The sequence below is a fragment of the Neolamprologus multifasciatus genome, chromosome 17 (genome assembly GCF_963576455.1).
Source record: "Neolamprologus multifasciatus chromosome 17, fNeoMul1.2, whole genome shotgun sequence".
Classification (NCBI taxonomy): Eukaryota; Metazoa; Chordata; class Actinopteri; order Cichliformes; family Cichlidae; genus Neolamprologus; species Neolamprologus multifasciatus.
The window spans coordinates 28,347,345-28,375,008 of record NC_140455.1 but is presented as its reverse complement, the minus strand read 5'-3'; the positions used below and the strand labels follow the sequence as shown (position 1 = coordinate 28,375,008).

At 41.0% G+C, this 27,664-nt stretch overlaps 1 protein-coding gene and 1 long non-coding RNA gene across 4 annotated transcripts in view; both read left to right on the top strand.

Annotated features, from left to right (window-relative positions):
* cacna1c (calcium channel, voltage-dependent, L type, alpha 1C subunit) overlaps positions 1–27,664 on the top strand; it is a 222,779-nt gene that overhangs the window by 8,107 nt on the left and 187,008 nt on the right. The window contains exon 1 of one of the 3 annotated variants that reach the window (XM_085137901.1): positions 4,802–6,293. The exons of the other annotated variants lie outside the window; for them this stretch is intronic. Within the exon in view, the coding sequence (XP_084994027.1) occupies positions 6,236–6,293 (58 nt within the window). The 5' untranslated portion in view covers positions 4,802–6,235. Of the gene's footprint in view, positions 1–4,801; positions 6,294–27,664 lie in introns of those variants that run through there. 3 annotated transcript variants of the gene reach the window in all.
* The window catches only part of LOC146499562 (uncharacterized), a 33,655-nt gene continuing 12,292 nt past the window's right edge, over positions 6,302–27,664 (top strand). Inside the window, exons 1-2 of the long non-coding RNA XR_014870195.1 lie at positions 6,302–9,777; positions 9,955–27,664. The exon at positions 9,955–27,664 is cut by the window's right edge and continues 12,292 nt beyond it. This is a non-coding gene — a long non-coding RNA (uncharacterized LOC146499562). The remainder of the gene's footprint in view (positions 9,778–9,954) is intronic.

The following is a 27,664-nucleotide window of genomic DNA, read 5'->3' as shown; positions in this document are numbered from 1 at the left end:
CTGATGTTTGCTGAAAAGAAAAAATAGTAACATCATGTAAAACACTGTTATATGTACATATTTACTGTTATATGTACATATTTAAAAGTACTAAAAGTACTCATGTAAAAATAGATACACCTTATTATTCAATAGTTTGTAGAACTCCCTTCAGCACCAAAAACTCCTGTAATCGTTTCCTGTAGGACCTTACAGGCTCTCACATCATTGTAGAAGAATTTTGGCTCACTCTTCTTTATAATGTTGCTTCATTTCATTGAGGTTTGCAGGCATTTGTTTATGCACAGCTGTCTTAAGGTCCCACCACAGTATTTCAATCAGGCTGAAGTCTGGATTTCGGCTGGGTCATTGCCACACCTAGATACTTTTATTTTCCAGCCATTCTGTTGTAGATTTGCTGGTGCACTTGGCATCGTCCTGTTGCACGATCCGATTTCAGCCAAGCTTTAGCTGTCAGACTGATGGCCTCACATTTGACTCAAGAATGCTTTGGTATAAGCTGGCTGCTACTTGTCTTCTTGATTCCCGTGAAAGCAGTGGGGAAACCTGCAGCCAGCTGAGACTGAAGAAGTCACTTTGATGAGCGACGAAACGTTTCTCCCGCTGAAAACGCTACGTTTTACTTAACGTACTTTACTTACCTGGATGATTGAGAATGCATCAAGACGAGGGTGTACTTTGTTTTTCACAAGTCTGCATAGAGTCCAGTGAAAACATTCTTTGTCATGTGACTGTATCATTTATTACTTTAAGGGATATCTTTGTAGGTGAGATAATGACCACAATGACTGAATGAGCCTTCCTACATTGTTCAATCTGGGACTACCTTCAGCCATACATCTAGATACTGGTAGACATTACATTTTTCTTCTAGGTCCTCATTAGACTTTAAATATAAAAACTTGAGTTTATACAGTACCATGCAAAAGTCTTGAATCACCACTCATTTATTTATATTTTTCTACGAAAATTGATGCAGTGATTTACTGAAACATGTGCAAACTTACATAGAAATATAGTATGTAAGGCAATAACAGTGTGATCCATTCAAATAAGTTTTAAAGGAGGTGTTTGAGCACCTTTATTCTCCAGTACAGCCTGAACTTTCTTAGGCATGCTTTCTTAGGCATGCTTTCTTAGATCTTCTTTAAGTAGTCTTCAGGAATAGTTCTCCGGGCTTCTTGAAGGAAATCCAAGGCTCTTCTTGGGATTTTGGCTGGTTTTCTTCTTGTTTTTTGTCCAGATGATCCCACAATGCTTCAATAATGTTGAAGTCTGGGTTCTGGGGTGCTTGTCCATGACTGTGTTAATTGTGTTTCATCTTGTTTTTCTGTCCAGGTATACTTTAGTCACTGAAATTGAGATCTCGATTATTTGACGATATTTATTTAACAATAACAATGTATTGAATAATGACTTTAAAGATTGTCAAAAAATAATATAAAATAGTGTGCAAATACTGATAACAGTGCAAATGTTTGCAATATAAAAAATAAATGAAAAATGTAAACATCTATGTTTAGTGAACTTTGCAGTGTTGCTCTGTGGTGCAGCTACGACACTGTAGCAAAGTTTACACACTACGTCTACTTGATCCACGTCTGACTCCGCGAACCCATAATGTTTCCACAACACTGAAGTTTTTTTTACCTCTCTTTTCAACCAACAGCAGTCACTCTCCTCTCCAAATAACTTCTGCTTAGCTTTCCGAGCTTCCCTCGGGTCCTCTTAATTGTTGTGACACGTGTTCGAAATGCAGAGAGGTGCGCTCGATTTGCCACACGGAGCAGCGCGAGAGTAAAGCACGAGGGAGGGGCTAATAATCGGCTCAGTCATTTTTAATGATCGTTGAAAGCCCAGATCGTAATCGTGATTAAAATTCGATTAATTGAGCAGCCCTACTCTCCAGTCTGCATGCCAAAATATCCTTGGGCAAGATACAGAACCCAAAGTTGCTCTTCATCTTTCATGTCTTGTGTCAGATTTTTTCTCCCCTATTTCTTTCTTTTACATGACTCCACGATACATTTTTAAATCATGTTTAGGTCTTCCACTTGTTGTGTCCTCTGTGTGTCCTGTTTCCACATATTTGTTAAAGACCATACTGGGATATACCAAATGTCTAGCTAACAACTCTTGGGAATCACCTTGTTGGTAAAAAAAAAAAAAAAAAAAAAAAAAAAAAGTGGTTATTTTATGCCTTGTTATCTTTGGGGTCTGAATGTGTAAACACAGCACTGGATCATCTCTTGTGTTTGGTGCATGTTTTTTTTCTTTTTTCTAAGTTTTGCGTGAATGATTCATAGGTCAACTTTAAGTGACTTAAACTAAACAAAGAAAACCCAACTCCTCTGAAAATGGTCTGGTACAAAGAATGGACTACAAATGAGTGAAAAAGGGGCCAATGTTTGTGTTTATCTGAAAGGGACTCTCAAGCTCAGTATCCATTTTCTTTTCTTTCTTTTTAAGATAAAACAAATTAATGTTATTAAGAGATAATAAACCAGATGCTTTTTTTTCTTCTTTTAAAGAGCAATGTTAAAAGTATACATTTTTTCTCTTTGATTGGTAATAAAAATAAAAACTTTCATCCAAAGTTTTTTATTCTCTGTTCACCAGGGGATTCCCCTTTGACTGACCAGCAGGTTGTTGGTTTCCCACATGGGATACTAGCTTTTGAATGTTTGCCTGTACAGAGATTCCCAGAGACCAACTGGGCTTTAGACTCGCACACACATTTGCACATACAAAGGGCCTGGGCCCATAAATATAGAACAGTCATAAATAGAACTGGTATTCCATGTGCAGGCTGCATTACTGAGGACATTTGTGTATGTGTATTTGTGCGTCCCCTGGGCAGAATTGTCTGTTCCCACGACCTGCCCTCCATCCGTTCTTCCTTCTCTCACTCATTCCCTTCCTCCTGTCTTCCATTCACTGGCCAGCATAATCAAACAGAAGTTGGTCTGGCTCAAAAATGAAGAATAAGATGCATCTCGCAGTCCATCTGTGACACAACCAATGCAGTAATGTTCAAGCAGCCATCTACAGCAGTGGGAATTTGCTGTTTTGTAGTGATTTCTACCTTTTTGAGAATTTCAGAGGCAGATATTTTTCTCCATAACGTTTATTTGACATTTATGTTAAATAAACTGGTATAAATACAACTTTCTAGCCTGCTAACTCTCAACAGACATAAATAAATAAATCTGTGCTGTGAACGTAGTTAGAATTGCATCTCTATCATGTGACTCTTTAGAGAGGCCCTGTTGCTGGCCTGTTGGCTAGGAGCAACCACCCAATCACACCACCTTGACCAGCTTCATTGTTAAAATTCTAAATTTCTACTTATACACGAGTATTAACTTTTGAATAATATGGTGATATTACAGTCAACTGAGGCATATGTTTTCTGCAGACAAAGTTCTTACTCACTGCTGAGATGCTATTTTATAATAACCTCTGTAATAAATTCTGGTATTATTTCATTTCATTCACCAGCGCAGGCATTCAACAGTCTGCAATTTCCGTCAAAATACAGTATATTAATATAACATATGATTCACAAAACACTATATATTCCTCTAAAAAACACAATTCAGTTGTCAGATGTCATCAATAGAATCGTTTATCACTCTTCTCCCTGTCTTTACTATGTCTGCAGTGACACATGTAGACAAAAAGCTTTATTCTATTACAGAATGGGTGGGTGGTGATTTTGCGCTATGGCACTGAACAAATGAATACAGGCTGGGTTGAGTCATCAGATTCACCTCCTGATTATAGCCTGCAGTGAGAATGACATGAGGCCTGCACATTGTGAAGTTTGTATTCAGTGTCAAGAAACAATTACATGGGCTGGCCAATGCCATGAATAGAATCAAGAGTACCTTCAGTACTTTCTGATGTATTATTGAACCTAAGTATTATGGTTGTGAAGGTTTCTATAAGGCCTTCGTGCACATTTGATGTCTAATGATCATCCTTTAATTTGAAATGTTCAAATGCAGTTTTTTGTCTTCTGAATTTATTCGCTAAATAAAGGCACTCAAGGTTCTTTATAAGCCTGAGATAGCTCGTTTTATCTTTTTTATATCAAGCTGCCTGTGGACAGCTTTTAAGAAGCCAGCTCAATTTAAGAACTGACATGTTATTTGCGCAAGAAGCTCTATCCCAACGCCTCTGTGAGCTATAAGCGAAGCTGACTCTGTGCCATGGAAGCCTGGTCAGAAGCTATTTAGTTAAGAGCTGATGTTGTTGACTTTGTTTGACATTTTACTCTCAAATGAGCTTCAATTCTTTGTTGTGTTACCTAAGAAAGTGAGCCCATGTCTCCAGAAAATGGCTTTGCGTGCCTCAGGGGCCAGGACAAATTTGTTTCTGGCCATGGAGCACAATGTCAAAGCCTGCTTCACTGTCCTGATAGCAAAGGAGAGCGAGAGAGAGACAGAGAAAGAAAGAGAACGAGAGAGAAACATAATTACATTCCCCCCCAAAATCATTTTATTGCCCTCTAGATAAAAAGGTTCACAGTCAGTCCTTGAGCATTGACCTTCCTGAGCCCGTCTACTTTATGAGATTTGAGTTTGCATTTGCACAGCATCCGAGGATCTAACAAATCAACTTCCCTGTGGTTTCTTCCTGTTTAAGAGAGCCATGAAAAGATCAGAGCTTGAGTCATAAAAGAGTTGGAAAAAACAGATATTTGGTGTGTGTGTAAACACAACGTTAGCCAAAGAAAAGAATGGGGTTGAAACAGTCCAGATGTGTGGGCACTACGGACAAATCAGATGTACACATAACTTCTCGGATCTCTGTTTGTTCCTGCAGAAATGAAAGTCTTTGTAGGGCTCAAGCCTGCCATGGATCATTATCCCGCTTTATTTCCCTTCTCTCACACACGCAGGCACACTTTCCCCTTCTTCTTCCCTGTGCTCTCTCCCCCTCTTCCTGTCTGCAACACACACTCTCACAGGTTTCAGCACCTTTCTTTCATCGAGCCCTCTGTTCCCAAATATTTTGCATTTTGTGGGCCCTCCTCTCCTTTCACCACCCACACACTTCATCATCATCATCTTTGTCTTCCTCCTCACCATCCTCATCCTCATCTGGATACCAGCCGCCAGTTCCACACTATTGCATATACAGTCTCCCTCCTTCTTTCGCTCTCTCCCCTCGCTCTCTCTCTCTCTCTCTCTCTGTGGCGCACACACACAGGCACACACACATCTGGAAACAGTCAAAGCGTCTACATGCACTGGGAGGGGGGCTACCTCTCGCTCTCTCTCTCTCTCTCTCTCTCTCTCTCTCTCTCTCTTTCTCACTCTCTCGGTATCACTGCAGAGCTGAGCCGCAGAGGCAGCAGAGGCAGAGAGAAGAGAGAGTTCTAACTCCCAATCAGTAAGACACAGGCAGACAGGCACACAGACTGACTGACAGACACACTGCCGGACCATCATGGACTGGATCAAGACAGAGAAACCCGCCTCCGGATGAGACAGGACGGCCTGGCTTCTGTTTTTTGGGGGGACTCTGCTAAAGATTCGTGGAATAACCGACAACCTTTTGGGAGATTTAACCCCGTGCTTCCCGTGATGGAATATTTACGCTCTTCTCCTTTTCTAATTTTTCTCCTCTTCTCTTCCTCCTCCTTTTCTTCATCCATCACTTCCACCTCCCGTGCTTCATTCTCTCACATTTTGACACGCTGTTGAAGATGCGCCCGAATGCGTCTTTTGCGCACTTCCATTGCGACCGTCACTGACAGCGCCCGTTCTTTATAACATTTTCAATTGCTTTCTTTCTTTCTTTTTTGTATACATTTATTAAAAACACGAGAGAGGGGAGGAAGAAAGAGAAAGAGAGAGAGAGAGAGGTGTGAATTGAATTGAACGCGGTGCTGGTCTCATGTTTCTTGCCTAGGGCCCGGATGTACCGAGGGATGCACCGGTGCGTTTTCCCAGCCGGTTCCGCCGAAAGCTCCCTCTTTTTTCTCGCCTTCACCTCCATCATGGGGATTAGGTAATATTCACTCCATCGGAAGAAACCCTCCCCATAAACAAAAACAACGGAATACCCAAAACTGTCCGTGTCAGACAGTTATTTCTTCTTTCCTCCCCTCTTCTTTAATTTCTTTATTTTTTGGGGGCTTTCCCCCCCTCTTGTTATTTTCCTCTCCAGCTTTTCCCCCTCTCTCTCTTCCATTTACCTATAGGGATAACGCCGGACTACATTTATGGTAAATGAAAGCAAAAACATGTACATCCCGGAGGACACCCTTGAGAACCATCAAGGTATGTGGTGCCTTTTTTATTTGTAACTAACAAACATCTAACTGTGCATGAGGGAAGGAGGGAGGGAGTAGGTAGCCTATGATGTGGTCTAGAAATGGGGATGGGATGGGGAAAGGAGGAGGTGGAGGGAAGGAGGGGGAAAAGGGGGTGGTAGCTCTTCACTCATTTTCAACAGATGGACAGATGCAGCTCTCTTTTCTCCACTTCCCCTCTGTGTGTGCAGTTTGTCTATTTGATCTTTCCCCGCAGGCCCGCAGCACTTGTGCAGCAAGTGAACTTGTGCCATGATCACGCAACAGAAGGCTGCAGGTAGCCGCGAACAGATACGGATGAGGCCTTTTTTCCTTGCTTGATTTCGTCCACGCTTGTGGGTTTGACAGGCCGGAACTCTGTGAGCTCTGTGGCACAATGGGTGGGCAGTGGTCATATTTAGCCAACAGGCAGTTGTAGGCGGTGTATATTATTGTTCAAGAAACATCTGACAGCATTTTGCACAACTACACTAAACTGCAGATACAGAATGTTGACGATACTTCACAACTCGGCGTAAGGCGCTTGCCAACGAGCTCGGTCACTATCGATCCCCTTTCTCCTAATCACTAGTTTTATTTTTCACATTTTAAAAGCAAGTTTTCAGTTTTCTTAGGGCTCCTTGATGGCAGCACGAGAGAAAATCGCAGAGATGACAGGTGGCAGTAGGAGGGCCTGTAGGACTTATTTGTCTGCTGAGAATTGGGTTGATGGTGTGCTATTTTTGGGATGGCAGCGAGGACAGTAGATTGTTTTGCACAAAACACGACCCAAAGTTCAACCTTAAGGAGTTTTCAAGTGTTTACGGGAATCCGCGGGCAAAGAGTGGATTGAAATCCTGTGCCGTGCTCTGTTGTACTGTGGAAAGGCTCTGTTTGCATTGCGCAGTATTACGCGTCGCTCCTTCCACCCACGTTGCAGAGAGCAAAGCCCAGCAATGCATTCGCCTATGGCCAGCCGAACCACACAATTCAGCTAACCCTTATTTATCCGATCACTATTATCACCCTCCTGACCATCATCATTATCGTGGTCGTCGTCGACTTCATCCACCACCTCCAGCACAACCACATACCTCTTCCTTGGCGACAGGTTCCATAGCAACAGGGGATGAGGAGAGGGGTGGCGGTGTATGTGTGTGTGTGTGTGTATGTATGTAGCCTATGTAAGTGTATCCGTGCGTGCATCTGTGTCGCATCGAGCCACCTTCCCCAACAGTTTGTTTCAAGGAGGAACTCACCACAGGGTGGATGTTACCCAGGAGCCTGAGAAGCTAGTTTGATGACAGTCAGAACAGCACGATGATGTGTGTGTTCAGGTGTGTGTTCATTCTGTAAGACAAGTGTTGCCCTGATTGCCACAATGTCATCTTAATCCATTATTATCAACGGAAAAGATTTTTTTTGGGTCCCCTTTAAACGATATCCAAGCAAGTAATGGATACCATCACCACCAAGATGATCATTATCGTTGCTTCATGGGGTGTAAGTGAGAGTAAGCAGATCAAGAAAACTGCTGTTTAACACATGTGATTCTTTTCATGATTAGGCGTCACTTGTTATCTTGTGGGTCACTGTGCATAATGCTGTCTAAAAGTGTAGCATGCGAACTCTGCAAAATGTGTTTTACTTTAGGACAAGTCAACAGCACATGGATACAGCACAGTTTAACAGTCATGTCAGCTTTTTCTGATGGAGATTGATTTATGACTTCACTTGTAAAAGTGAAGGTAAACCTTGTAACAACCTTTTCAGGTTTAAACATTAAAAAAAAGAGTCAGATTAAGACTTTTAAACTCTATTAGAGAAACCTAAGTGAATTTTTGGGCCCTGTTATTTTTGGATTTAGCATACTTATCTCAGGCTGCACATGTGGGTGGTGGTTTCAGCACCACGGACAGTTCATCCTTCATTGGTCTATTGACAGCTACATGACAGCAATTAAAGAATTACAAAGACATCGACGCTGAGATAGCATTCTTTATATCCTGCTCTACTCTAGTCATTTGTTTTTTGTTTGTTTTTTTAATGCTGAATGAATCATTTGCATGTATGGGTCAAAGTCATAGAAACCATATTAAATTATGTGCTATTATCTGTAGTTGTCATTTGTTAAGAAGGGTTAAGTGGATGGGGAGGGAGGTGGATATATTTTAGGGGCCACTTAACGAGTGTTCCACACATGAAAGATGACAGCAGCCTCATGCAGCGTAGCTATAACAGACATCATGCTTTGGCTAAGTTACGGCAGTTCGGATTTAACAATAACCACAGTTAAGCCCTTCCTGCCCCTCCTCTCCATCCAACCCTGACCTCTCTTCTCTTTATCGATGGACCTGAAAGAAAAGACAAGTCTCAGACCAGTCGATATGTGAAACTTTAGTTTACAGTTCCTGACATCTAACACCAGATCTGACATTCTCCTTCCTTCATCGATTAGCGTGCATCTTTAGACCTACCCTGTAATTCAGAGTTGATGATCATCTTTACTGCATAATCTCAGTTTTAAGGACTCTTTTGAGTGAGTTGTGAAAGTACACTCTCGCACTGAGGCACATACAGACCTGTTGCTGCAATGCACGTGTGACCGACGGGGCTGGGAAACAAACAAACACCTGTGGAATCTCTAGTTATTGTAGAGATGCACACGCGCACAAGTATTCACACACAGAGGCATGCATACTTATTACAGCAGCAGTTTTTAGCTGTGTAATCAGCAAGTTGATTTTCCCTGTGGGCATTGTGCTGGAGGCATGATACCTCCGTTAGGGGATATTAATTGATTTGCAATTGTTACCCAGTGGTGTTGGCCATCTGCCAGTTCACCTCACTCTCTAATGACTTGACTCGATTTGCTAAACCCCTGCACTGACGTTTTTAAGGTTGTTTCTCACTTACAGACGTAAGCAGAGGTTTTTAAGTAGAAGTGGAGCTATGCAACAGCAGGTTTAAAAAAATCTTCAGTTCCTATGCAGGACTAACAAGGAGGCTTAGACTGGCTTTAGGTTTGCTAGACTCAATGACAATAAACGTAATTAAAGAAAATCCAGATGAATCAAGGTACCTATTGAGAAGTCAGATTAGCTGCAGGTGGTAAAGTTGTTGCTTTATTTAAAAAAAAGGGCAAAAACTAATCAGGCATTTCTTCCAGACGTGTTTTAATTAGAATCCACAGGGGCAGAGTAGCTGCTAAGGAAGCTAAGGCATCAATCAGTGTGCTTGACATAGATGGAAATCTGGGCAATTAGGCGCCAGTCAGCTGTTACCCAAACCAGTTGTTGCTCAATATTGGTGGAATTGAATTCTTGGTGTGATAAAATGAACAGAAATCAATTATTCAACAGTGTTTTGCAACGTGAAAAGTGTCATTTAAAAATAATACGAGTCATAATTAACTTTGTGATCCCTTTATGTTAGTTTGCATTATTCTTTTTTAAAACCTGCTTTCATCCACAGTAAGGAAAAATCAGCTAATGTTGGGCCTTGTATCACATCTTCAGTCACTGCAACTTGAAGAAATAATCCTAGATACATTTGATTTAAAAAAACAAAAAACAAACAAACAACCTTTTAAACATTAAACTTTTTTGTTCTTTAAAGACATACATTTCAAGCAGCAAACACAAACACAGTAGATTAAAAAAAAACAATAAAAAAAGGTCAAACCTTGCTAGTTATCCCCCAACACTTTACATAGGATGGCTGTGGCTCAGGAATACGACATGTTTGAGTCTACGTCTGTGAGCTACATGAGAATATAGAGACAGGGTCATCCTTCCGAGCAGTGATTTACACAGGACATAATCACCTTCAATAATTCAGTGCTGTGGCTGAGAGGATTAAATAAGTCAAAACTGCTGCATGTGTGTTCAAACCTTTATTTAAACCAACAAGGGTTTGTTATGTTTTTTTTATTTTTTTAAATCTTTTGCAATTTTTCCATTTGCATTCAACTGCAGCCCAGCATCATTATCTCACACGATCAAACCGGGCTGCTGTATGTCGGGAAAAACGGAGCTCTATATGCTGCAATAATAACTCTGTTTCCAGTACTGTAGTGGTCCAGTCAGATAGAGGAAGAACTACAGATTAGTTATTGTGATAAAGAAAATAGAAGCATATAGAAGCAACTAATTTGGTTGTGAAAGAGTTATGAACAGACAGCCACACAATGTCCACTCTACACTCCACTCCTGTTACCAGAGCCTGCTTTTTTTACAATATATACATTTATGTTTATCTTATTTATTTAATTGTGTTTTCCCATGGTGAACTTAACATATCTGAACTATCATGATGAATTTATTATTATTGGTATGTAGTCACTTAGGTCATCGGGATGAAAGGTTACCATAAACGTTTATACATTGTTTTAGATATTTTTAGATATTCCTTTTTGCCACCGTAATCAGTAAAAAGATATTATAAAAGAATCCTTGAACACAAACTTTATCTTGTTAGAAAGTTTGGCAAGAGTGTTGAGGTACTTTCAGAACTATTTTGAGCTGATGGCAAACTTGCGTCTACGATACTGACACAACTTTTATTTTGGAAGTATTTTTCAAGCAACACTAGATGTCATGAAAAGATGAGCAGCCAACAGTTATTCAGTGTTGAAACGTTATCTGAGAGTCTATTCCTGGTGGTCACTGCGCTGTTTCACCATTGTAAATTGTGTTTAGTAATTGATAATTTACTAAATGTTTTAATGAAAAGATGGCCATATGCTTACTTTGTTACTCCGGCTTTCTCCCACGGTCCAATTACATGCATGTTAGGTTGGCTGTAGGTGTGAATGTGAGCATCTCTGTGTTAACCTTGTGACACACTGGAGACCTGTACAGGCTGTACCCTGCCTCTTGTCCTCTGACAGCTGGGATGGGCTCCAGCCCTGCCATGACCCTGAATTGGATAAACTGAAGAAAATGGATGAACTGCAGGCTTTGGGTCAGAGAGACCCAGCACCAGTGATGACTCTTGACATAAACCTTTGGTCAGTTTGACACTGAAGCTGATGTTTTTACTCTGTGTAGGCATGTGTAAATGTAAGTGGTCCGAACAGGAATGACATAAACTAAGGAGCACTAGATGGTGAAGCAGTCTTCTGAAAGTCTTTTGCAAAGATTGAGCCAGTTTAACCCAGATATGTTTTCTGATTTTTAGAGGGGATACTAGCAGAAATATTAAGCAGTGCATCAGATTGTTGAAGAGCCCCTATAATTTTGTACTGCGCTTCAGAATCCCTTAAATCTGGAAGTTCAGCAAAACCACCTTGGGTTTTGAAAAAAAACCCTGATTTGCCAGTTACCAAATGATAATTCAAAATAACTCTTAAATAGAATTTCTCTAAAATGAGCTGTGGGCTTGCAAATAGGTATTGCTTTATATTATAGGGTCACAGACAAAAACATCTGGAAACTTCTCTCTTACTACAATTAATTCAGGCTTTACAAGAGTAGTATAGAATCATAGAGTCAGCTTATTGTTGACAGGATGTGTGTGCGAGGACGTGTTAGTCACAGCGAGGTTGTAATGTTGTAGTGGAGGATGTAATGAGCGATTAAAGGCCAACTAGCATTAAAGAAGCTTATATTAGCATTTTAGAGAGTATAATGGCTTTAACTTAAGGATGTGACTCATCAGCAGCTGCGCTTAACGTAAAACTCCATCTGAAAGACAAAAGAAAGACGGTAGGAAAAGAGGGGTGGGGGGATCGAAGGAGAAATTAGAGAATGGAATGACAGATTGCATTAAAGGTGATAAAAGAGAAGCAAGACTGAGAGAGTGGAGAGCAGAGCTGGAAAGGAGGGATGGAGAAAGAGCACTGCCTGGCATTGAAACAGAGGGATCGTAGAGGAGCAGGCAATGGAGAGAAGAAACGGAGCTGTAGGAGAAGGGAATAAAGGGATGGAACGACCATGAAAAATAGTGAGCATCACAGGTTAGGGGACAGGGCTGGGGCCGAGGGAGAACAAGAACTGATGGAGCACAGTTGGAGGAGGAGAAGGAGGGAGGATTATCCGTGACTCTGTCTTGCTTAAGCCTCTGGTTGGGTATTGGAAATCTATCCAGAGGCTGTCCTCTGCTCTTAGTGCTATCGGGCCTCAGTCTTCATTTCTGGTGGGACAATATGCCAACACCGGCAGCACTGAGTGTGTTTTGTGAGGGTATGTGTGTGTGAGAGTGTGCATTTGCAACTGGCTGACTGCCTACATGCATTGTGCCTGCTTGGCTGCCTCAGTGTGTGTATGCGTCTGTGTTTGGACATGTGTCTTACCTCTCTGATGCAAACCCATACACAGACACACATACACACACAGCCTCCTATTCTATTGATCTGGCTGAAGCCACCAGCGGAAATAATGAATACGGACCTGTAGCATCTTCTGCGCTCTCTACTCTTCACCGCGCTCCCTCTTTTTGACTGCAAGTTCTCCGTCTCAGATGCTTCACCTTAGCTAACCCTCAACTTATTGGCCGCTGTTTGACTATCAAAGTTCCCTAAAGCTTCACTGAGGATTAGTGCTTCAATAACGGCGTTGTGGTTAGATTCTTCAATTTTCTTGCAGGAATTTTCCACAGATTGTGTTGATGTATGTCATGAATGCACAATTGATTATGTGGCAGTGAAAGTATTTTCCCACCTTAGATGAATTTAATGATAAAACATCCCTGCAAAGCATTATATGCACTTCTATGTGCTTTCAAGAAAGATTTATACAAAACCAATTCTACACTAAACATAAGAGCTGCAGGCCTATTGGGACATAGTGGGAGGGACTTAATTATAACGTATTCCACATTTAAGTCACATCTAGGCTCTTGCATGGACATGGAAACTGGTTAAAATTTATATTTCAGTCTTATGTGCCAAGTCTATGTTTCATGTGATGCCTGCAGCATCACCAAGGATCTACAGCACCCATGTGTGTTTAACGCCTCCACTGCTGAGGAGCTGTATGCAACTTTGTCTTTGGGTGTGTTTGCCTCCTCTATGATGAAGAAGTGAGAGAAGAGTCGGGAGCAGTCTGTCATTCATGATCTGCCATACATTTGCCTCTTTCGATTTTTCAGCTTTTTTCTCTCTCTATCTCGCAGTTTCTAAAGAATTTCTGCCTGTAGAGAAATTACTTTGAATTCTCTCATTTGCTCTCAACCCCAACCCGACCCACCCTCCAATCAATCCGCTATCCATTTGGTTTTAGTTCACGAGGTTTAATACGTTTCCTTTCTTCTGTGAAATAATCGGTCCATCTGCCTGCGTTTACTGTAAGGCTTGATAGCATTTGCTGTAGATATAACCACAGAAAAGCAAGATAGAAAACACTCTTTATTGCCCCAATGGGGGTGCTCTGCCTATAAGATCAACACACACACTACTCAACACAAAGTAGATAAACCACAAGTCAGTGCACTAACAAGTATGCAACTGGCCTGTTGCTCTAATGTATATGCAGTAAGAGCTTTCCCCGTAGCCACACGGATGTTTTGATAACCGCTAGCCCGTTCTTTGTGCACTCATGACTTGATATTTATATTGTGTATTGCTTTAAGAAAGGTGTGTGCTTGAAAGGTTGACTGTGGAGATTTCTTTTTAGATTGTGTAAGTTTTGTCAGCCGACATTTAAAATCAGCTTTAATAAAGTAGAAAGCAGGATATCCTCTGTGAAGCAGGAACGTTTTGCCTTATTTTAGAGGAAACACCGGAGCGGTGGATCATGTTACTACTGGAGCTTTCTGAGAATTTACTCTGTCCAAATTAGTAACCTGATGTTAGAGGAAATTGTCTTTCCACCCCGTTTCCAACCTCAGCCTTATATTGTTCCCACTTTAAATGATTTCCACGTGAGAGGGGAGACCATAGTATCTGCCTCAATCTAACGTCATTGTATTTTAAAAGTGAAGCAGATCATTCAGCAGCAATACCAGGATTTGCTCCTGGTACTTGACAACAGCTAGACATTGACATTAATCTTAGCTTGTCCAACCCTGTGGTGTTTTGTATGTACGAGGAAGAAGGGCGTGCACGTTTTGATAAGTCTGGTGCTTTCTTAGCTATCAAAATCCACAAAATGACACTAGAAGAACAAAGGGGATGATGGTGATGCTTTAAGCGTGCAGCACCGTGAACTTCCACCTGACGTCATCCTTTTACTGTTTATGACAGTCAACAATGCCAGCGCACGTCACGGCTGTCATTTTGTCTTCACTTCAAGAAACACATTAACTCCAACCAACATGAAAATGGCAGGAATTTAAATTAAGAAGGGGCTTTTTATAGTCTGTTGAGACACAGCAGTGTGGTTTGCGAAATGATGTGCCTAAAGTTCCCGAGAACTCGCCTCAAACTATTGCCTATAGCATCAAATATTTATGGGAACAAAACACTCAGCGATATGATATCATTATTTATGAAACATTTGCGTGCCGCACTCTTTCATCACCATTTAGATTATGCAGTGTAAACACCTTTTTCAGTATTATTGTGTTATTTTCATTTAATTCTACTTGTCAGTAACCCCTCGGTAGTCAGTAAATTTGCTCAATTTCTTTTGGTATTATTGTTTTTTGGGGTATTGTTTGGCATTATTGGATAGGACTATATTAGGAGGAAAATACGTGGACAGAAAACTGAACCATTTGGCATGCAGGTCACCTGTTCAACCAAGTGAGCTATAGTTTTACAAAGAGCTACTAATTGATGATTGGTTCATGGCCTTCACCAATGAACCCAGATGACAAATCGCAGCAGAAATCTGTCAAGTCAAATAACACAAAGTGTTCAGTTTTGGCTCAGCCATACAGATTCTAATAGCTTATTGCAATAACAAATGCAATGAAATACTTTAAGTTTTGACAGCCTTTAGAGAAACAGTAGTGTCCATGATGTGTTGCAAATGTGCACACTTGATGCTGAGATTATTTCAGTTGCTATACTTCACATTTATGACTATCATAATCTAATCAAATGGAGTGACATGTCGACTAGTTTCTTTCTGTTTAACAAAGCAACTATATTTGTAAATAACATCCATGTTTTCATTTCACATGCTGCATTTCTCCTATTCTGACACCCGGTGACAAGTTTAACTACGGCTTGCCAGATCACACCCAACTTTGACCTATGTTACACTTGAGTGCACCAGCATGAAGTGTCAACTGTTCACACTCGCATTGAAGGAAGGACTTACGCCGTGTGCATCTGCAGTATAAGAGCAGTCTTTCCCTGTTTCCAGCTGAGTGTTCAGACGTGAGGCGGAGCTGTGTAATCTGCAGGGATGATGAAACCACTGTCCACATTAGAGATTCTGACCCTGCGTGCTCAAATATACACTGATCACATATGTGTGCGCCAGCAGTGGTCCCGACTGTGTTATGCAGGCATGCACTTGTGATTCACCAGACATAAAACACACCAGCCCTTTATCATTTATTTTACTTAAGGCCAATTTAAGAAGGTAGGGCCTTAGCAGGAGGAAAAGAATTAAAGAAAGAGAATGTTTAAGATAGAATAATGGTACAGAAGGCACAGATCCACAAATTTCTGCAGCATGTTAAATTTTTGAGCTTGTGTTTCTATAGTCAAACCAGTGAATCCAGTTTTGCTACATTTTTCTTCTTTCAAATTGAATAATTGAATTAATGATTCCAGTTGTTCACGAGTGTCCCGGCAGAAAACAAAGCATTTGGTTAAAATGAAGATTTGGATTAAGGTCTCTTTTTCCCCAACAAGCTGCTAGTGATTTTCCATTATTCAATCAGTGCATTGCAGCAAATTGAATTCTATGCTATAATGTGTTCCTCTATTATTAGCTCCTATTGATATAAGAAAAAGTACATCACCCTTAAGAAAACATACCATAAATGCTTATTTATTCATTCATTGCATCTTGTATTCATCTTGCAGATGTTGCGGGGAATGTTTGACTCTCAGGAAGTGAGCTTTAAAAGCACAGAGGATTTGCACTCATGTGTTTTTGTCATGCTCCCAGTTCCAGAAAGTCTAGTTAGTCAGGCCTCTGGTGGGCTTGTCATAGGTGAAAAGCTGCCCTAAAGAGAAGCTGTCACCATGGGCATCTACACGTAAACACACACTTTCCTCTGTGAGTGCATCACCCCGCTTGGTGGCGGCACCCAGACAAGACAGATAAACCTAAGAGTGGCATGATGCAAGTCTTTGTGTGTATTTGCATGTATATGTATTTACCTGCCTCTGGGTGTTTGTAGATGTGCATTTTTTTTTCTTTTTCTTTTCCTTTTTGTTTTTTTGGTCTTGGGCCAAAAGCTGTCAGATCACTTCTTGCAGCTAAGAGTCACAGGTGACAAAAGCCTGTTGTGTAGCCCGGGGCACAAAATTCACTCTTTTACTTTTTCTATTATGCAGCAAGACTGGCAAAGGTTAAGTAACACCTCAGCTTGGAAGCACAAAGGGCTGTTGGTTGACAGAGGTCATCTTGTTCTAAACAACACCATTTCCATTTCCAAAACTCAACATATTCTAAATCATATTTAGCACTAATGTTAATGTCTCGCCCCAGTGTTTTTAAAATTATTTGTGCAGCATCACTAATGAGAGGTTAGGAAATGAACTTATCAGAATGACTGCCATTCTGGTAAGTTCTTAGATTTACATGCCCAAGATAATAATAAAGCCTGTTAAAGACTGTTGTACTTATACAGTGCTCTTCTATTCTATTAGCACTCAAAGCGCTGTCCTTCTTCCTTCTTCATCATGTCCTTCTTCTTCGTCATTCACCCAAGTGCTGTTTTCTGTGCATATGTGCTTTTACCTAACATTCACCCACACTCAGACTCGAAAGGATGCATAAGGGGCAACTTGGGATTCAATATCTTCAGGGATTCTTGTCTGTGAAGGTTCTCAGTCATCCTGGTCATCGTAGTCTAAGGAGCTTGGAAAGAAAAGTGTCTGGACTTCTTTAAGTTGCTTGAAGATGTTTCACCTTTCATCTTCAGAACTGAAGAAGCTTCTCGGATGAGAGGTGAAACATCTTCAAGCAACTTAAAGTCCAGATGTTTTTTTTCCCCCATTCTTTGACATGGAGACTAGAGAAACTGGGGATTGAATAGCCAACCTTCTGATTGGTAGATAGCCCACTCTACCTTTAAATTTATGGAAAATACACTATTAAGACATGCAGTCTCAAATTTAATGGAGCAGTTTATTTATATATTTTTGAATGGCCACAAAGTCACGGCGCTTTGAGGGCTAAGGTAAAAAAAAATTAAACGTTTCAATGAAAGCAGCAGCAGTAATAGTTTGACTTTTAGTTCTTGGCCACATTGAGTTCTCATGATCTCTAAACACTTAAAATGATCAAAAAACGCCTTCTTTCTGAGGACCGAGAAGACATTATATTATAACTGGTCACACACTGACAGTAAAAAAGAGTTGCCCTTTTAAGCCTCTGTTGATGCTGGTTTATAGTGTTTTTTAAAGAAATGTCTTATATGAGACTTGTCATTAGCAAATGCACTGGTTACTGTACTGGCAACATGCATCACCCAAGTAGATTTCTTAAAAAAACAAAAAACAACAGGGTTTATTATCCATGCGTGAATTCACATCTGTGTTCTTATCCTTTCTGTTTATTTCTATTCTGTTACTTTATTCCAGTTATTTTGTCGAGTCGCCAGTGACTCTGTTCTTTTCATCAACTCTCTCTGCAGAGATTAGGGTAGGATTGGAGAGGATGAAACTAAGGTTAGAAGGCGAATCTTGAGAAAATCCTGCAACAATTCATCTCTCTTTCTCTCTTCTTTCACACTCCAGTGGCCCCTCTATTTTATTTAGTGGTTTCATCCCATCATTCTATCTTCCTTGTGCCACTTGTGTGTGTGTGTGTGTGTGTGTGTGTGTCTCCGTTCCCCCCCGACTCCTTTTCATATATAAGACAAGGGTAAGGTGTTCTGGTATGAAATGATCCAACTATATAGGCCATAAGAGTGTCCTTGACTTTCTATGTGTGTAAAAGAGAAGAAGCTGTTATGTGTGTGTGTGTGTGTCCTGCCATCCCATCTATCTAGGCCAGTCTTGATGTGTGTGCTCTATGGACCACTTCCCCACAGACCACTGTATGTGTGTGTGAGAGAGTGTGTGTATTACAGAGAGACAGAGAGCAGTCCACTTCCCAAAAGACCAGACTCACTTTCACACTCTGGAGTTATAATGGCAAAAACAGGCTTGTTAAATGACTCCTTTTACAGTGTATCCATGCATGTGCACGTGGACTTCCATCTCCAGAGATTAAAAAACAAACAAACAAACAAACAAAAAACAACCCAGGTCCAGCATAGTTCGAGGTTTTAAATGGCTGGTTTAACTGTTGAGGATTTTTTGTATTGTTTGTAGCTCTGTCGATAACAGTGTTTGTACATGGGTCAGTCATTTCACCTATTTTGTCTCTACTGAAATCTAAAAATATATCCTAACCTAATAGCTTTTGGCAAATCTTTTCTGTCATAGATGCGTATGTTTGTTCAAAGGTTTTAGTTATGTAGGTTGGTTGGGATGTTTATTGCTTCTGGAATCAAAATTGATGGCGACCTGTCTTTTTCCTGGCTAATGTTTGCTAAGATTAGCTTGTCTAGCTTTCCTTCTAATAGGGATTACTTTCTAGCTGCTGAATGTAGCATAATCCTGTTTTGATAATTTAAGCCGCTAATTAGTGTTACCTTTCCATTTTATCTACATTACAATCTAACCACCATCTAGATAAAATGGTAGCATAAATGTAGATAAAATGGTAGCATGTAGCATAGCTAAGTAACAGCTGGCTGGCTAATGTTAGCTTGTTTCCTTGCTACTGTAATAGACCAACATACGGTCTTGGTGGAGCTGTTCTTTAGCTAAATTGTAAAATTTAGCTAAAGAATATGTGATTCATAGGTTTCATGATTCACATATATTTCATGAAAGAGTATTAATTTTATGATAAATGGACAAGTACGTAGCCCAGCGGTCCCCAACCTTTTTTGCGCCACGGATCAGTTTATGTCCGACAATATTTTCACGGACCGGCCTTTAAGGTGTCCCGGATAAATACAACAAAATAAAACCAGTACCGGTACCAAAAAAATGAGAAGATTTATTCATAACACATGAGAAAAGACCCAGGGAAACTGAGTTAACAATAAAAACAATAAAAAAAAAATGCTAAAACCGAGAAAAACCCAGAAAACCATGAATTTCACACCCAAGCTTCAACTCTTGCGGACCAGTACCAAACGACTCACGGACCTGTACTGGTCTGTGACCCAGGGGTTGGGGACCGCTGACGTGGCCTATATACATTTTTCTGCTCTGAGTTAGCCAACAATAAATGTTGTAACTGTATAAATCCCAGAAAGAAAATTCTGTTCATCTGGACTTTGTATTTTCAGTTGGAGAAAATGCAATGTCCAGATGAACATAATCTAGCTTCTAGCAAAGCTTTCTGGGATTTCCTTTCTGGGATGACTGAACGTGCCTCACATCTTTAGCTAATGATTGCTTTCCACAGTAGAGGTTTAAAGAGTAATTCAAGGCAGGGTTGGTTAACTGATTAGCATGAATGTAGCCCTTCACTGTCAAAAGATGGACATTTAGGTATGCAATAGACACACTAGCTTGTCAGTGGCAGTGGAACCTATTACCACATGTTGTTTAAAAAAAAGCAAGAAGGGAATGGTCAAAAAGCAATTAGGCGTTCTTACTAATGGGTGATGTCACAATGCCTATGTCCATCTTTTTATACAGTCTATGGTCTCATCTCTCAAGTAAAAGGATCTTCGCTGTTGTTTCCTTAATGTTCATGTCATTAATAGCAATGGAAGTGCAGGGCGTACTTTGTCATTTTAAATATTCTTGGAAATGAATGATCTATTTCACACTTGCCCATCATGTTTTTTGTTTACCATAGACAAAAAACATATCGTAGTAGGCAATCCCAGTCACAAGAACTCGCAGAGAATGCAAAACGACTTAACATTCTCCTTGCAAAAATGGATTCAACAAATTGATTCTACATGTGTGTGCCTGTGATTTATACCAAAGTCACCGAGTATGGAACACACACTCCATTTCAGACAGCCGAGGGGAGATAGTGGGCATGGCAGTAGTTCAGATGTTAGTGTAGCTATTCGTCTTTCTCCCTCTCTTCTCTTACATTCCTCTCTTCTTCTTCTTTTTTTCATCTCGTCTCCTCACCTTTTACCTCCCCTCTTTCATGTCCGCTTTGCATCTGTGATTAGTATTCCAGATCAATATGTCCCAGAGAAAGAGAAAGAGAGGGAGAAAGAGAGGAGATGATGGGGAGCTTTTTTGGGGATTGGCTTGGCGCCTGTAGTGATGTCATCAGAATAGGAGGCGCGACATCGCCTGTCTGTTGTCATGTCAACCAAAAGAGATTCTCATAAAGCGAGATAGATGGATAAAAGGAGGAATAAGGAGAGCGTTTGTAAGGTGTGTCTTTGCCTGTGAAAGCACTGATTTACCTCAGTGTACACCTCAGACTGTGTGCAATTGCTCTTGCAAGTGTACCTCCCTTCGATGGTTTCAGCAAAATGTCATAGCTGGTCCTTTGCGTGCATGCGTCTAGGTTGCAGTGTGATAAAGTTGATGATTAACGACATTACCTCAGTGTGGCAGACGGGTAACCATGGCGACACCGCATTAAACAAACACTGTGCTCCAACAGGGACACACAGGGAGAGAGAGGGTAAGAGGCAAGGAGAGAGGGTGCAGGAGAGATGGATCAGACGGGGAAGAAAAAAAGGAGAAGATTAGCGAGATGCATTTCTTTTTGGTCTTATTTTTCTTGCTGATTCATTGCGATTGTTATTGTTGTAACATCCTGGGACCTTGATTGGTACCCACAAGTGGAGGTCAGACTCCCGCCTCAGACCTTTAAAGGGTCACTTCAGCTATACACTGTATAATGAATTGCCACTCTTCCAGGAAAGAATGACATAACTGCTTTTCTATTTGTTACGGGAACTGTTTCATGGTCACTCATGTACTGAGTGATTCAATATCTTTGGTTTCTGAAAGCTGTTAGAAACCACATATGATTTAAAGCAATTTCCTCTGGTCTGTAATCCATTCTCCATCCTTCCTAACACCTTTTCTCCTTTCTGCTTTGCTTCCTCTTGCGTTAGCAGCATTGTACTCAACTTCACTTGGCTTTTTGTTTCTTTGCCACCCCCACCATTACCACCCAGCCCTTACCCCTTTCCACTCTCATGTCCCTTCTCTCTCCTCCTCCAGCTACTGTGAACTCTCCTGCTTCCGTCTCCCTAGTCTTCGCTAATGAAGCAAAGATCTGCTTGGGGCCATTTTCCTCTCTATCAATATTCTATGCCAGTTACCAGGGTTCGGTTATTAACAGTGACACAGGAAACCATGTCCCACTGCTAACCCCCCACACGTATGTAGTCACGGTAACAAGGTAATATGTACAACAACCAGCATATGGGCATAAGAGACAGATATTTGGGTGACTGGTAAGAGCAATGATGATAATTCACACGTAAGTTCTCGTCAGTATTTTGTAGCTCTGTAATTAGATCATGCATGTGGGGATTTGTGAAAATATGCTTAATACTCTGACTTCTTCTGAGAAAGTGTCAAGAGACTATTACAACATGCAGTCATATGACCCACCAGTGGTAACATGAGCACTAGTTAGCGACAGTTTGCTGTGGGTTTGACTCAATCTACATTAAATTTAGTCCAGCATGAAAGGATTGGTAATTACTGAGTTTGTAGTGTTTCTACAAATCTCTCCATCACATTAATTTTCTTAACCAGTTATGCAACCAAAGTCACTGGAGCTTAGGGTTCAAACTAGACAGGTCCCCAGCCTATCACAGGGCTAACACAGAGAGACAGAGAACAATCCACACTCACAAGTAACCTACGGCCAATTTAGTATTGCTAATTAACCTGACATGAATGTTTTGGGACTGTGGGAGGAAACTGGAACACCTGGAAAAAGCCCACACAGGCAAACAGAGACCATACAGGCTCTACACAGTAAGACATCGGCCAGCAGCTTTGAACCCAGAAACTTCTTGCCCAGAAACGACAGTGTTAATCCTTGTGGGCCGTACTTTACATTAGAATTTGCTCAGTGAGAAAAACAATTGTTGGAGGTGTTGCAGCATAATTTGGAAACCACTGCCCCCCTGAAGCCTTTCTGTTTGCAGTTACACATTGGTAAAGATATTAGACATCGATGTCGTCATCATCGTCGTCATCATCTTTTCCCTCTAAGCACATTTCACTTGGCCTTGGGGTGCTCCAGACTGAATATATCATCCAGCAGTTGCATAAACTTGACTCCATCCATCATTTTAGTTCTTACAAAATAGCACCTGCTTCTGGGAATCACTATTTTCCAGTCATACAAATATATTACAGATGTGTTTCAATTTTATGCTGTAGTTGTTTCCTGGATATCTTAAAACTGTAGTTAATATCACCCTCTGCTTGTGTGTTCAGTTCCTTATCCTTTCTATGATTAGCTTGACTCTGGGCATTCTTCCGTTCAAAAGCTCAGGAGAAGTATTTTTCTAAGAAAATCATAACAGAAAAATTTCTATCTACATGTGAGATATGACACATTTAAAACATAGATTAAAGAACATTATTTTTGATACCTGATATTGCTGTTCTCTTTCGTAAAAGTACATGTTGTGTGCTTGTTAGACTAACTACTGCTTTTATCAATCACATGTGTGAATCAGTCTTAGTATTACATTCCACTTAACACTACTTTCCCCTGTGTGTTGTCAGTCACTGGGTGGAATATTTAAATGGCGGACTAATATCCAGTGCTTCTATATGCTAATGTTCCCCCAGAATAGCATTGGCTGTGTAGGTACTACCACTGAGCAGCTTCGAGCTTCCCCATAATTTTCTTCAGCTCAACTCCAACAACAGCCCAGTGTAGCAGCACAGTAATAAATGCAAATTTTCTCCACATTTAACTTATGCTAATGCTAATTATTACAAGTGCTAACAGCTCAACATAACAGCAGGTTGTTGAGTGTTAATGATGCTGGATGTCGCAGCACAGTAAGGCTGATTGGAGCACAGATGTTGAGGAACTTGGTAGAGTGGTTCATAAGGTGTTTTGCTGAGGTGGGTTGGGCTCTAAGAGAGAGAGTGAGAAAGAGAGGGCGAGAGAAAAAAAATCAATTATACATTTTTAGATGCTAGATCATTGGGGTAATGGTCTTTGAAGCATCCTCACCATGGGATCTCAAATTGAGTTTGGCTAAATATGGTTGAGTCTCACTGTAGGAGTCAGCTGCAGTAAAACAAGCACATAATTTGCGATAAGCTGCAACAAGTGCGATGCTTTGATTAGGATCAGGCCATGAAAGGAAGTCCCGTTCACTTCATGTCAACAAGCATGCCCCCTACTTACAATAATATTTGCCAACTGCACATCACTCATGCAGGCAGTCATACAGAAGAGGTTTGTTCCCTTTAAACTAAAGCTCATTTTCTATTTTAAATACATGCATTTGTGAAATTTGGATTTTATTTGATATACGGATGGACTTCCGGAAGTCAGAAATGAAAACAGGAGGCCTTGATCCCTGTTTTAGGCACTGCCTTAAATAATTTAAATGGTTCCTGTTTTAGATTGTAGTTGGGCCTCGCTAATTCTGTTAGATATGCATTCCAACTTATAAAACGGAAATATTGCACTGATAATTGAAAATAAATTACTGTATCATGTCTGTCATTGTACATATATTCATATTTTTTGTGTGTTTCGTCAACAGCAGTTGTTATGACAGTCTAGACCAGGGGTGGGCAATCTCAGTTCACGAGGGCCGGTGTCCCTGCAGGTTTTAGATGTGTCCTCGAACCAACACAGCTGATTTAAATGGCTAAATTAGCTCCTCAACATGTCCTGAAGTTCTCCAGAGGCCTGGTAACGAACTAATCATGTGATTCAGGTGTGTTGACCCAAGGTGAGATCTAAAACCTGCAGGGACACCGGCTCTCGTGGACTGAGATTGCCCACCCCTGGTCTAGGGTTTCGGTGTTTGGCAGTTTTAGAAAGGCAATACCAATCGAGTCCCACAGTCTGAGCCAGCTGCTTTTTGACTGCTCAATCTGATAGGCTTGACTGATAGCGAGTTTCCAGTGAACACACACACACACACACACACACACACACACACACACACACACACACACACACACACACACACACACACACACACAGGCTAACACTAGGGGGGAGCACATGCATGCACACACGGCGATGTACTGTCCTGTCACACACATACAGACATGCGCAAATACCAGAGAGCAAACAACATCTGCAGCATCTGGCCACTCAAAGCTTTGATCTGGGGTCACATCCGAGCCATTCTGAAAAAAAAAAAAGTGACAGTCATCTGCCTTCACTCGTGTATTGTTTGTTCTCCAAAACAAACCTCACAAGGAGCATGGGCTTTTTGAAAAAAAACCAAGTTGTACAAAGTCAGCACTTGCTGTACATGTTGTTGCAACTTCATAGTGTACACACATGCACCTCTTTCCTCCTCACTCGCTCTGTCTTATTTACATGGCACTCTGCTTTTTTTTCTTTGCAGTCTCAGTTTATGTCCATCTCCTATTTTAAAGTTTTTATGTGTGTGTGTGTGTGTGCATACCTCTGTGCAAGAGAGAGTGCACCTCTATGTTGGGCATCTGGTGGCTATCAGAGTTAATCACCCAAGCTTCCTACGACTGGCTGTGTCACACAAACTGACTTGAACACACACAATGAGACACACACAACTTTTATTGGAACATGACAGCGCATTAGACGGTGTTGGAAAGAAATACTGACAGCCTAGCAGTGGCCAAAATGGAGGGGGGGATGGGACAAGAAAGGGAAGAATGAAGGCTAGGCAGAGGGAGGGAATGATGGTGGAGAAGCAGGAAGAAAGGTGCCAGGATGTGTGAAACGGGCTATCGCACAAAAATAGGAGGACTTGATAATGACACAGCTGTACAGCTTAAATGGATGTGAAAGAGAGGTGTGAAGTGGCCTGACAGCAAAAGCAGTATTCGTTTAGTGTGTGTGGAGGCAGGTGAATGAGTCAGGAGAAACACACATGAAAACAAAAACATCAGACTGCCCACAACAGAGTGATATCTCTTCTTCTCGTGAATTCATCTCTGAATAAGTGAAAAATTTAGACCGAATGCGTTTCATCATTGCTCATCTTCTGATCGAATTGTGGTATAAAAGAAGGCGGTGGGGTCTGTAAGCACAGGTCAGAGTCAAAGTCACATTTAGCAGCCTTAGAGCTGCTGTATAATATCACAAGTTCTGTGATTTGGTCAAAGACTTTTCATGGTCAGGGTCAGCAGTAATGTGCAGGGCTGAGTCAGAGCAGGGCCTCCCTGTCAGGAAGGACAGGTCAGAGCCTGGAAATGATAAATCCACTTAGGAATGTAAGACAGGGAGAGCAAGACAGGCAATTCTTCTCTGTTCTTTTCCACTAACGCCCTCTTGTTATGGGTAGCTTTAGAACTGAGATATATTACTGCCGTTATGAAGTCAGAAAGGCTTTAAATTGCAGGCCTGTGTAGTTTTATTATTTTAATTGTTGTTAATTGTTTTCTTTTCAGTGAAATACAAATTCTTATGCCCGATGCTTGCTATTTGTTGGGCTCTCGTTTTTACTTTGTTAAGGCTTTGACTCACACTTTCCATTATTGATTAGCAAAATTTTTGCCCGTGCTGTGAGCATGGCCAAGCGGCGCCATGGTGCTCCATCCACCAGAGCAGTTGTCATCCTGTGTAAGGACAGCCGTATTCTATCTTAACTCCTTAATGTCAAGTGGACAAGGTTGGGACACCTGACACACTCTTTGTGTGCCTGCCATTCTTTCTCACTCTGTATGTTTCTGTGTGACCATGCCTTCTTCTTGACCTATATCCGCGCTGCTCAAGTCCTTCGTTCACTCTACATACACCGCATGCAAACTTTATACACGTTGCCAGCATGTGGCCGAGTTTGGACACTGGTTATTCACTTATAGTAAATAATATAGTTCAATAAAATGGCATACACTTCATGAAAAGCACTTTGTCGTGGACAGTAATATCTAAACTAGCACTCTGACCTTTCTAATACAGCACAAAATGACAGGAAATGATGTGCAGTCAATTTGCTCCACTGTTTGTTCTTACGAGAGTGGATGCTTTTATTGGTTAGTTAGCATAGACGTCACCTCTTCCTCCTATTTGTGGTATGGATGCTTTAGTGTGCATGTGATGGGTGTGTCCTGTAATTGCTAAATTAAAGATTTCATCATTTTAGGGGGAAATTTGTGTGTTTTAACATGTTTCTATTTATTGACACCATTTAGAGCATTGTGGTGATTGGCAGCAAGAAAGTCCTGGGTTTGAATCTAGTCTGAGGCCTTTCTGTGTTGAGTTTGCATGTTTTCTCTGGGTACTCTACCTTCTTCTCACAGTCCAAAGACATTGGGCTACGACAACTGGCAATTGGCCATAGGTGTGAATGTGTTAAATGACTGTCTGTGTTTGCCCTGTAAAAGATTGGCAACCTATCTAAGGTGTACCCTCCCTATCACCCCATGACAGCTGGGATAGCCTCCAGCCCACCCTGTGAAGGAGATGATTGGATGGAAATGTATTGTTAATGTTCTCTATTTCTCATTGAAAATGTTTTTTTTTTTCCTTTTTCTTTTTTTAATAAATATTGTTGTTCAAAGATACCTTACTTGATAACCAAAAAATCTGACAGAGAAAATCTGGAATTATTATCATTTTCTCTGTAAACACAGAAGTCGTGCTTGTACTATTCTAGAAATAAACAGGCATAAAGGCGCAGTCAGAAATAGTGACATCATGGGAGGGAATCCATAATATGCACAATATGGAGGGAAAATTGGTCCCACTACTTAGTGTCTGCTGTTATATCATCCCTACACACACACACACACACACACACACACACACACACACACACACACGAGTCATGCCACTTCCTCCTGGGATGAGTGCAAGCAACTGTGCAAGCAGTGCAGTTGTAGTAAATCAGAACTTTCTCCTAACAGACCTGCCTGCCCGAATGTAGGTAAAAATGAAAAAGATGCCTGGAAGAGGAGACGTGTTTAAGTCAACTAAGCACAACAACCACTGACTAAACTATGAAAAAGTGCAACTGAGAAACGTGGCATTGAGTGTCTGTGCTCTGGAAACCTGCGCACTCAAAGAATGGACCGAGTGTTTGCGTTTGCTTGTTTTCTTCTCCACATTGTATTTACTGTTATTGCTCTTATTAATAATTAACTCC